The sequence below is a fragment of the Caloenas nicobarica genome, chromosome 4 (genome assembly GCF_036013445.1).
Source record: "Caloenas nicobarica isolate bCalNic1 chromosome 4, bCalNic1.hap1, whole genome shotgun sequence".
Lineage (NCBI taxonomy): Eukaryota > Metazoa > Chordata > Aves > Columbiformes > Columbidae > Caloenas > Caloenas nicobarica.
In genome coordinates, this window is record NC_088248.1 from 49,380,629 (window position 1) to 49,393,326 (window position 12,698).

The 12,698-nt window shown below is 37.4% G+C and overlaps 1 protein-coding gene across 5 annotated transcripts in view; it reads left to right on the top strand.

Annotated features, from left to right (window-relative positions):
* The window catches only part of DLC1 (DLC1 Rho GTPase activating protein), a 231,692-nt gene that overhangs the window by 5,431 nt on the left and 213,563 nt on the right, over window positions 1-12,698 (top strand). For 3 of the 5 annotated variants that reach the window (XM_065633237.1, XM_065633233.1, XM_065633235.1), the window contains exon 2: window positions 11,374-12,541. In XM_065633237.1, the coding sequence (XP_065489309.1) occupies window positions 11,486-12,541 (1,056 nt within the window). In that variant the 5' untranslated portion in view covers window positions 11,374-11,485. Of the gene's footprint in view, window positions 1-398; window positions 472-7,122; window positions 7,209-11,373; window positions 12,542-12,698 lie in introns of those variants that run through there. The other 2 variants (XM_065633232.1, XM_065633234.1) reach the window with 2 other exon arrangements.

Consider the following 12,698-nt stretch of genomic DNA (forward strand, 5'->3'; position numbering starts at 1 on the left):
CTGTTTTTTATCAGAGAGAGGTAGCTGCTCTCAATTATAATGCACTAAAATAGGAAGTTTTGGCTGAAAGAATGATCTCAAAGAGCTGCACCCTCCACAGCAGAAGCTGCACTTGGAGGATTCCATGTGCAGAGACAAATCTACATTTTTGTTCTGTTAAATACCTGTGGGCAGGAGAAGTCAGTGCCTTCCTGGCAGCTTCCAAACCTTGAGTCACTGTCAGCTTAATTGGATATATAGCCAGGGTTTTTTAAAGAAGCTTTTTTATGTTTTATAAGAATTGGTAGCTTCCAAATTGAGGGAAGATATCTGTATGAGCTCAAGAGTCATCTGTTTTATTTTTGTAGTACTCGTGTACTCAGAAACAGTAATTTGCAGGGTTGGTTATGTCTTTCCAGGCAGGCCACAGATGCTGAATTAGGAGAGTGTCTTCATCAAATCAGGAGACCAGCTGATGACTTTGGAATTGAGGTATCTCTCGAAAATATTGTAGAGACTGTCTATTGACTGTAACAGTCATATTCATGTTATGACTAGAGGCAGAGAGAAAGGGGATAAAGAGGTGAGATACAAACACTCCATACAGAAGTCCTTTGAAAGATAAGCTTCCTGAATTCTGAAATAAGAATATTATAATGAAAAGTGATTAGTTGCATGGTTCTGTTCTGATACAAGCTTCCCCCGCCCAGTTTCACCCACCTAGGAAATAAATTAAGTTTTTAGATTCCCTTCTTGAAGGAAGTGGTCTTAACCGGGTCCTCCAGTGCATTTACAAAACACTCAGTGTGCACTACACGTTATCTTGCTAGTTTCAAAGAATTATCTGGTACAGCAGCCATTTTGACTAATTTTTGATTTACACATCTTCAGTTACATTTCAGAAATACTTGCTCAGTTTGCTATCAGTACGTTTTCACAGGTGCATCAAAATGGGATTCCAAGTGACACTGTTATTGGTTCATTTCCACCATAAAGCACAGCCACCTCAGTAGTCATTCTCTCCAGACTCCTGATGATAAAGTATTTGTCTTTTCTAACAGGACAAAACAATTTTCAACTCTTTATATACAAAGTATATGCATGATAATATCAAAAATACTTTTTAGACTTGTCTGCAACAGGAATGAAATTATGCCCCCTACTACTCAGTAAGCAGAGTTGTTGCCAAAAGTCATTGTCCATAGTGCCTCAGATTTCATAGCTCATGGTTATAACAAGCACCAGCAACTTTTCTTTAAATGGAAACATTATATTAGAACCTTAAATCTAAAAGGCATCAGGAATACAATCTAGTTAATTTATATTGTATTCAAAAGGACCTCCTGTAGCTGCAAAATTAGTTTTTTACTAGACTTGGCTAGAAAATGGAATTTCTTCCATCCTGAAAAAAAGAAAAAGAGGTTTGGAAAAAAATTATCCTCATTCAGGATCAAAAATAATAGCCACAGTTTTCTGGCTTTCCATGTCCTATGGGATGGCCTTTTTTCATTTCATATCTTCTTTTCAAGACATTTCCAGTAAAGGGAGGGGGGAAAGGAGGTGTAAGGAATCTGCCAACTATGTTATTTTTTCCTATTCTCTGGGATTAGAGATCAGAAATTATTTTGGGGGAGGACGGTAAGTGCAATGACATTTTGATAAAGAAAACCTATTCAAAAGGAAGAGTCCAAACCTTTACATCTTAGATTACTTTTCTTTATTCCCAAGAAATAAGCAATCTGTATTATATTGAAATTAATATGTTATAATGTCTTTCCGTCTACTAAATTTTGAAGACCAGCAGATTTACAGATCACGATTGCTAGGTATCATGGCTCTGATTTTCTTCTAAAAAATATATGTGCTAGAAATGATTTTTGGCTTAAAACCTCTTTCTAGTGGGCAGTTATAAATTTGATGGCTGCTGTCACTCTGGAATGATGCTGTGGTGAAGGTGATGGATTATCCAAAAGCTAATAACAATTTAATGCTGATCATTAATATATTAAAATGCCATTATTACAGTAAAGTAGTATAGTTATACTGTAAATACTTGATAAAAGAGTATTTCTCTGTTTTGTTGACTATTCATCAATGCCCAATAGTACAAAATTATAAAGCTGGGTATTTAAAATTGTCTTTTACATTGGTTTTGATTTGATAATTAATTTGATAATTAAATTGGGCATAAATAATATGGATCTTAAGTAAGCCAAGCCTGGATAACTGTGGATCAGTTTCGATCCTGTCATTTCCCCTTTCTCATCCTTCAGCTGATCTGAGGCTCAGCACTGGAAATGAACCAAATAAAACCAAGCTAAAACCCGCTGTAATCACATGTTGGATACAAGTAAAAGCCCTTCTTTGTACGATGATGAGTACTGGTAATACAGCTAATTTTTGAGGAAGAGCAGAAAGTTAAGCAACTCCATGCTGTTTTATGTGTTCTAACAATAAATTAAGGCATATAGACAATGTTTGGGCTCATATCTTAGGAACCAATAATATTTTCACAAAACAAGCAAGACTTTGGCTGTCTTTGAATGAACTTGCCAACTTAACTTTATAGTTTGGGGCATCTAATGTATTGAGATGTTATAATACAGCTGGACAGTATCACAACTTTTGTGACATACTAAATGTCTTTTATAGAAAGGATGTTAACCTTAATAGAATTACATGTTTTCACTGACAGTGAACTATAATGAACATATCTGACATATGTCAAAATCTATAAAGAAGAAAACAAAATAGCTTGCTAAAGGGAGGATGAAATTGATCCTCAGAGGAAAGAGGAAATCCTTATCAAGTCACAAGAATGACTTGAGGTGCTTGGCTTGATTAATTTCTTGTGTGATTTTTCTTCTATCAGAAATCACAAACTTTTTGCAGTGTATAATTTATACTTACTAAAAAAACCCAATCTTGTTTCTGTTTTAATATTTCTGCTTTCTATTTCTACTTTGGTCCTCTGCAAGTTCATATAGTTTGAGGCACAATGAATAAATGTTCTCTTTCATTATGATACTATTGATTTTCTTATGGTTTCTCTCTTTTGCAGGCAGGAAACTTTAGCCTATTTCATAGCTCCTCAGATAAAAGCTATACCATACTTTTCATTCTCTTTATTGTTTTTTTGCTATACTTTTTCCTGCTCCATTTCTCTTTCTAAGAAGAAATGACCGTAACTGAATACAGATTTCAGTTCATGACATAATAAGAACTTAGAGAACATTATTATGCCATTGTATGCTCAGTCTTTCTTTTGTCTATGTGCTACATTCTTTCTAATTTTTACCGAGTTGATATTCAGTTCCAGATTACCAGCCACGGTGATTCTTAGTTTGGGGATTTTTTTTAATGATTGGTAGCAGATATCATAGAGGCTTTTCTAATGCATTTATAGTTAGAATTATTTTTTTACAACTGCATGCCATTATATTTATTGACATGGAATTTCATATGCAATTTTATCTCCTAGCTCTCCTCTACAATTGGGTCCCTCTGTATCATTAAAAAACTTTGTCACTTCACTGCTTTTCGCCTTCTGAATAACCTAAAGAGCACAGTTTCTATTATCTGCCTTTGCAAATCTATTTAAAAATATCTCTCTGTTTCTTAAAATATATATACACACACATATATATTTGCACTCTTGGTTTTCTTGTGGTGTTGTTTTTTCTTTTTTTCTTTTTTTTTTTATTTTTCAATATTCATTCTTCATTAGATTTTCAGCCAATTTTCTGCATTTGGAGATCTGACTTGCAAGTATATTGTGCAGGACCAGGTGGTCTTTATTTCATTTGATTTTACAACCAGCTTTTGGTGCACCCCACCATTGCTCATAGCACCCCAAGGCTGAGTGTGCAGAGCAATTCCCCATGTTCCTCCAACCTTCTCATTGTGTGGAGATACCACCTGTGAGGCTTAGTAAGGAGATGGGGATTTGTGAGCTAAAGATCCCTCTGCTTCCTCTTCCTTTTCATTGTCAGAGAGAAAAAGATTGGAAAAAGACTCTCTCTTACCCTACAAAGGCTATACATCCCACAGCTACTTCAAGCCCTGGTCAGGATCCCTTCTGGCTCTGTGCATCTCTCTCCTCAGCTAAAGCCCGGCTTTGATTTCGAAGGCCACTTGGCTTGGAAGAACATCCCTCTTGCATCTCCCCAGATTTTCCCCGTCTGCCTTGCAGGCATCATAATTTTCCCCTTTTGTTCCCGTGTACAGAGAAGCTAACTTTGGGTATCTTTCAGAGTTAGAAGTTCAGTAATTTCTCGTTTTAGTACTGTTAACAGTTCTACCACCAGGTTCCTGATCATTTATGTTCTTGTCCTGAAACCTCTTATAATTGACATTTCAATACAAGTCAGTCCTTATATTTGTCTGAGGGTTGTTATCTGTTGCCACTACTTTTTTGTTGTTTGAACTACAGCTAGTCAGCAATTTGTGGTGCACTGGAACAGTCTATTTTTAAAATCTTGTTTTATAGGGAATGTACTGGTAGGAATGTTTGTATATTGCACTTAGTTCATACCTGTGTAATAAATACTGATACCAAAGTTACACTTTCCAATGTAGTGCATCTTTCCAGTGTGTATTGAAGGCACAATGCTATATCATTCCAACACTAGTGTTTGAGAGAGTTTTGTGCTTGTTTGGTTTTTTTTTAATATTTCCTATCATTTTAAAGTATTTTTACCAGAAAATGAGAACCAAGAATAATTCCAGGAAGCACTCTCTATTATGGTTCATATGGTAGAATGTCACACTCTCATGTTGCATAGAAATATTTCAATTAAAACAAAACAAAACATAATTTTCTGTAAAATAAAATGGCTATATTTTGTACATAGCTGTAATTTACTCTCCTTCTTTTAGAAAACTTTTGGGATTGGCACTTGTTATATTAGAGTATCATGAAATACTTAGCCTGTGGCTTTTAGTAATCCTAAATAATGTGATGTATCATTCAGTTCTTATCCACCTAGAACTGCATTATTAATACACTCAGAAACTCTCCCTATCTCTCTGGCTTTGTATGATCTAGAGTATTAAGTCTCTGAAAAATTTCCCTTTGGATAGTTATAGCTGAGTCAAACTGCTAGCAAAATTTGTATTCATTATCTCACAGGTGACAGCAACTTCTAGTAAGAGACAAGCTATGATCCTAAATGTTATGTATCCAACATTGCTGCTAGTATTACTTTCTCAGAATAAAAATCCATCAACAAACAAATTGTAACAAAAGAGAGAGGTAAGAATTTTTAATTTTTGTCATTCATTTCACTTTTAATACTTCTTGTCTTGAAAAGTCTGCAGAATGAAGCAGAAGATAAAAATTTTAGGAGCAGTGTCTAGTAAGCCATATTGTCTCTATACTTATATGGGTTGCATTGATTTGAGTCCTTTAAAAGTTATTTTTAAAGCAGAATCACGTATACAGTCTACCTGAGTCAGTCAGTTTTAATATACTTGTTCGTCTTAGTGTAGGCAGGACTTCCTTAGCTTTTCTCGAAAACTGAGATTATCAAGTATGCATCACAGACTTTCACAGAAGCCCCAACTCCTCAGCTGAGCCAGCAGGACTCGCGCTATGGATTTCAGTCAATTATTAATTACTTACCCACTTTCACTGCTACACAAAGACTGTACTTCTATTTCTGTCCACTAATTAATGGCTGAAAATGAACAGTAAGAGATCTCAAAGGAAAGTACAACTACTGTGAGAAAAGACACTATTGAGCTATGTTTATCTCTACAAAAATCAAGAACAGCTATATTACTGGCCTGTGTTCATATTTATAATGTGTAAGTCCATCACATGCATACACATGCAAACATTATCACTAAAATTTATATTAAATATTTCAACTGTTTTATGATTTCATTATGAAGACATACTTGTCTTAAAAGTACTATGACTTTTCTGATTTTTAGGATAAATTTATAAATATTTTCAAAATAGTTATTAGTTCAAACAGTTTTAAATATTTGATCCTACAATATTATCTTTTATATATAAAAGAAATCAGGTAAGATGCATTGGGTATTCCCTAGATTAATACCCTACAACACATAACCTTCTAGGACATCAGGTTTTATCATGGTCTATACCTATGCACTACAAAGGCTGTTTATATAGAAACTGCAGACAAGGTGAACCTCCACTTCAGTAAAATCCAAAGGGTGGTATATGTCCAGGAAATAAGAGAAGGAAGGATTGTAAATTCTAAAACAGGAGATATTTTAAAATAACTAGCTGAGTGAAGACCTAGAGGCTTATGTTTTATCTCAAATTATTTGTAAACAACATTCTGTCTCAGAGCTTGGTATGGAATTAGTGAACGAGCTGAATGTAAGCCAGACCAGGAAGATGTGAGATGAGTTTATAGGAAACAGACCCTGTTCACTCAGACTTCCTTAAACAAAGTTTGCTGCCTAGGGTCACAGACCAAGGAAGATAAAATAATGATAACAAAATAAATATTTCTGCTTGATCTCCATTGCTTACATATTCCTGCTATGTAAAAAATGTACTGAAACAGTCTTTCATCTCTGTGTAAGTTCGTAAACTAACGCTTTGCCTTATTTTTTCACAGAAAGGGGTTGTGTCCCATGTAAAGTATTAGCAAAAACTGAATTCCACTGGCAGGACAGTAGGGGCTGTACTGCCTGGGCTGCTCTCTCTGAAACTCTTCTGCCTCTTGTACTTAGTAAACTCTCACGTGTTCTTTGCAGCTTTCTCCCTTCCAAACTTTTGCTATTTATTGCAGCATGGAGGTCCCGTGTGGTGCTGTGAATTGTCAGTATGGTGGATTTAGTGGGGGTACCAGGGTTGTCATACCTGGGTCAGTGGCTGTCCTCACCTTGGCCAGCTGGGGATGCCACCAAGGTGTCCTCCTGCATGGTGTCTTATTTATGCCTGTTTTTGCCATAGCCCTTCTATCATAATGGTGTGGGGTTCACTGCACTGTCTTGTTTGGTGGTTGCTGCTGCTGAGTGGCTCTGGATTTCTCTCCTTAACCCTTTCTTCCAGTCCGGGAAAACCGAAGTGGGGTCTGCTTCTGTGTCCTGGAAGTCTGAAGGAGGAGATGGAGGACCACAGAGCCCTGCTTGTGTGCCTCTGCCTCTCCAGTCTTCTAACTGGGAGGTTTTTGTGTCCTATCTGTGCCACAGAAGAGGACCTGTGTCTCTGACAGGTCTGGGTAGTCACAGATACAGACATTCGAGTAAGTCTCAAGTAAAGTGCTCCCCTTTCCATTCTCACTCCAACTCCCGGGTCCTGCTGCAGGTTGCACAGTTTTTGCGAGGCATCATTCATAGTTATTGAGGCTGTTTTGTTTGAAGATACTTCTTGCAGGCCATCACATTTCCTAGAGGAGGGAAGTGAGAGAAGATAAAATGCATCTCAAAAAATGCATGGTACAGCCAAACCTGAATGGAATTTAAGGAGATAAAGAAAGATGCTTCTCTGCCTGAATTTCAAAAGACTGCTGGAAATGCTTTAATTTGAGCTTCTCAGGGAAAAAAAAAAAAAAATCACAAGAATCCTCCTCGAAGGAAAATTTTAGACAATGTAATTACAGGAGAGCCTACCAGTTCATCTTAGACATCACTTCATTCTGAGCTTTATCAGTTGCAAAGTAACTATCAGTTCTGTGAGACTTGATAGAAAACTTCAAAAAATAAACAAGCATAAAAGCTTGCCCTATTTTTCATTTCCATTATACTGTACGGTGAAAAGAGGCAGACAGTAAATTATTACAAAATCCATCTAAAATGACATCTTGTTTTGTAAACACTGTGAAGCACCACAGAGGGTGCTTGAAGGGGATTCTGCTGCAGCGTGATCTCCCACTGCTCACCTCCATTTCCTTTGGTCATGAACTGCCTACTGGGTCAATATTGCCAATATTCCTTAACTCACACCCAGGGTCAAGAAATTTTGATCAACAAGACTTTATCACTTGTATTTTGTTTCAAACCTTGATTCTTCAGAAAGCTAATAGTACTAAGTAGTACTAAACTTACTACTGTTGAAAAGTAAAAGCCAAATAATCTGAATTATGGGAGCGGCTGGCTGGACCGTATCATACTGACAGATGCTTTGATCTGAAGATCTTTTCACTCTACAAAACATTTCAACAGACTGCTAAGAGTTCTTCTGCCAGTCTTAAAAATCTGGAAAAATAAAGATTTCTAGTTGTGGGATGGTAATGATGGAAAGAGAGAAAGAAGGATGCTTCTTCCCTTGGTGGAAAGTACAAATGGACTTGAGAGAGTCATTCATCAGAGGACAAAAGATGCTGCATGTCAAGAAAAAAGTGAGCAGCAATAGCAGAAAAGCAGTGATCAAGGCAGGAATGCTTTCCTCTGCAAAGTGGCAGCGCTTTGTGTTGTCTGGCAGAGAACGGGGCACAGTTATGAGTCTCATTCAGAGGTCTGGAGTAGTGAATCCTCCAAAGCACAGTTTATGTGCCTGCACGTGGGTGCAAAGGAAATAGGTGATCCTGAATACAGAGGTAGAAGAGAGAAAACTTTCCTGTTTGGCCCATAACTGTCAAGCAATTACAGCAGGAGAAGACTTTCTAAGCTGAATAGTGGCAGATAATGCCGTCTTTGAGGAGTGGAGGGAGAGTGGAAGAAAAGTAAGCTTTCACCAAACTATGTGCTGCTCCACGTGCCATGGGAATGAGGGGGTTTCAGGGGCTGGTAGCTGAAGCTTCCTGGAGAAGGGGGCGTATGTAACATAAGTCTTTCATATTCAGTGCTAAGATAAACTCATATTTTAGAGAACAATGAAAGTGCTCCTGTCATATATTTATTTGACTTGCATTTAAGCAAAGTATTTGATATTCTCCTGTTTAATCATTTTTTCTGCAGTCTATGAGGCAGCCAAAACTAGTGATAGTGCAAGTAAAACAGAAGGGTTCCTAAAGTAAAATTTATTTGTTTTTCATCCCCCATGAAATATAACTCTCCACATCCAAAAAATGAAAAACAGTAAGGGATCTGTTCTCCTCTTTCTACACACGTGTAACTCCATTTAGCAGCAGCAAGATTAACACACACCCATTAACTCTTTGAATGCTTGCCTTCTGTACATTAATAGCAGCCTGAATCTTGGGTAGATGGATGCATGTATGTTATTAGGAAGTTGCATTCTTTAGTTTTTCACACTTAATATTACTGGTATTTTTTCTTGATTTTCATCAGAAATTCCCCTATATGGTTATAGCAACTGCGTTTAATTTTCTGTAAAGTAGATGGAGCTACTATTCTAGTAGGGGAAGAGAGAGAATCTGCAAATGAGTTGCACCCAGGTGTAACTCTAATGGGTGCTAATGAAGGGCAGTAGAAATCATTGAGCTCCTTTTAGTAAATCTGCCCCTTTTCAGAAGTCTTAAAAAAACACAATAGTGTGGTAAAACTGATTTAATTGCTTCTGAAGAGCTTTAGGGTCCATCAGGAAAAGGTACATCAGAAGTTACAAGTATTATCATTGTTGATTTGCACTCTGGTAACTTCGGACCATGCACACTTAGAAATAGTAGGCAAATATAAACATGAGATGAAGGCAGAATAAGAATAAAAATGCACTGCAAATGCATACAACAATTTGACTTTACATTTTAATATTTAGGCTTGCTCTCATATTCGACCAGGAATGAAAAGAGAATCTTAAAGTTGTATTAACTTCTTACTACTAAATTTTGCCTCTGAAAGCAGATAATATTTTTTGGCCTGGCTCTGTATGTTATTTTCCATTTTCTTCAGCCTCCCACACGCTAATGACTTGTGCATGGCATTCTCGTACCTTATGAATATATTTTCTTTTTAAGCACAGTCTCCACAGAGGTGGAAAATCTGAATGTGAAATTAAGCTTGCCGTCTTCAAAGAAGGTTAAAGATCTAGGAGCGTGTACAACTCTATCCTGAAAGCCACCTTGTTGAGGCGTAATTTACAGAGGTTCAGTTGCACAGGCATAATTCTGCATTTCTTTGAAGATGAATACTTTTATACCTTCAGGCATGTGATTTGTCAAGGCAGCTTTGTGGCCTGGTGGGCAATCAGAATTTGCCTTAGCGGACTGAAATGACCCAGAACAAACTCGGTACTTAATCTTCTTTATTGCCGAAATCAATAAGCAGATCCATGCTAAGTGCTGACAGTTCTTATGTAGGGAGTGAAAAGTAGAAGCGTCTGCTCCTTGAACCTCTAATATTTTATGGGCCAGAAGTTTTGTTTTGTTATTTGACAAAGAACATGTTAATTTTGTTTTATAATGCATAAATTAATATTAGGTATCTCCTTTGTGTTAATTTGCACATGTGATGTCACAAGATTAATGGATCTCAGATGCCATCACCCAGAACGCCCGATACATCAGTCAGTGAGAAATACCCACCGGGATAATTGCATGGGGAGGGTGGGCTCTGGCCAAGTCCGAGGGTCCAGGTGAGCGGCACAGTTATGGCTGACCACACTGGTTCACAAGCTGCCCTTCTGAAGAGACCCATCGTAAAGAAGGGTTTCCTCCTTTCCTTACATTAGTATATCTGGAGTATATTCACTGAGTTTTTTTGGTTTTTTGTTTGTTTGTTTGTTTCAGGTTTTATAACATATTTCATATAAGGAATATGTCAAAAGCTTAAACTAGTTTTCCTAGGGTTGTATTTTTAATTACCACACAACAGCTGATTACCCTGCAGTTTCACATCACACTTGTAATTACAACTTGTCCTGAAAAGCATGAAACAATAACAATAAAAATGAGAGCCACCGAATGGGCCAGAGCTACTCATAAGACAAGTGGTTTATAGCTTGGGTAAATTCAGAATAAACCTCAAGATCTGCTTTACCTCTTTGGGAAACAACCAGAATTCTACACTCCATGAGTATCTCTGCATGATGAAGAAATACAAAATAACTTGGTGTGCAAAACAACCGTAAGATATAATGCCATTTATACCCATGGAAATTAATATCTTATGACAGACATGGTGAAGAGAGACTTACTGTCAAATTTTGGCTCTGGAGCTACTTGCCTGTCCATGCGCCTGTTTATATCATTTTTGTTTACTTGATATTGGAGAGTAATCAGAAAAAAAGTTATATTGAATTATGAGTCCTGTCAAGTTTTGTATGAAAAGTATTAAAACTTTAAACAAAACCGTCTTCCACATTCCTGTCCTTCTGGTCTCACAGTCTTATCTTGCTTTTACACTGTTGTTTAAACTGTTCCTTCCTTTTTAGTTTTTGTGGGGGGTTTTTTTGGTTTTAGTTTGTTGTTGTTTTGGTTTTGTTGGTGGTTTGGGTTTTTTTTTTTTTTTTTTGGATATCATTCAATAACCCATTCTTTTTTTTATTATTATTATTATTATTTCTTGTAGATGTTAAAACGATGAAACCCTGTCTCCCCCTGGAGCAGTGAGCAACAGCCATGACATCTCCTTTGGTCCTCCGTGGAAGGTACGCTACAGTCTGCTGCTGAACTGTTATGACATGTCTCTAGCAATCAGAAAGAAAAGCTGGGAAGAGCATGTGACCCAGTGGATGGGATTGGCTTTGGAGTCTGCGGAGTATAATACAGCATGTCGTCACGGACTGGTAGCTGATAACTTGCAGACAAGTATGGAAAAAGATGAGGTTTTGAGCGTGGACCGGAAAGAAAAATGCGCTTCATTTCCAGAGTGCTGTTATAGTGGAGAGCCGATTGGCTTCCCTGCAAAGCAGCTGGGAAATGTTTCAAAGGAGGTGGATGAAAATGATAACCATGAGGATGACGAACGTTTTCTGGAGGCCAGCACAGAAACTCTAGTCCATGTGTCTGATGACAATGACGATTATTCAGCGCTCAACCTGGATAGTGTTAATTACCATATCACTGCTGTAGAAAGGGAACCAGAAGATGAAGAGGAGAATTTAAACGGAGCAGGCTCCTTAACACAGATGGTACCAATAACAGAGGGTAACAAGGCAACTGAAGCATCTGTAATAACTGGAGATACAAGTAAGGAACCTGGCTGTGACACAGTTCCTAAGGAGGAGATGGAAGAAGAAAATGTTTGTGGTGGTATTGGCCAAAGCCTGGAGCTTTGTGATTATGAAGGCTTAAATGAAGTAGTAGATGTAGAGAAAGAAAATCTTTCTAATTCTCCAAATGTGAAAGAAATTATTATGCCTGGGAAGCAGCTGCTTCATACTGCTGTAATTGCACAACAGCGCCGGAAATCTGATGCTTTTAAAGACGGGCTTGGAAAGTCTGAGTGTAATGTGGTAGAGAGTGGGATTTCTTCTGAATCATGCACCAGCAGTGACAGACAACTATGTTCAGCAGCAGAATCCAGTGACTGCCTTATGCAATCTTCTCCTTGCTCTTTCATCCCGGCAGTGGAAAATGGTCTGGTTGAACGTGGTTTCACAGAACCTCAAGTGGCCCCTGAAAACAAATGCCTTTCAAATGTCAGTTCAGCAGAAGACATTCGGTGTTTACATGTAAGGGATCATTTGACCACACAAGAATATTCAGACAGTCAAGTGAAACTGCGCAAAAGAAAGGTAGGATGCTCATAAACTGCAGAGGTTTTTTCCTAATGTTTTCCCCCAATTTATGAAGATGATTCCATGACTAACTGATTGGAGACAAAATGCATTTTTCAGCCTTGTTTCAATAACTTTCCAGATTTTTCTTGAAACAATTTTGAGAATAATGTGT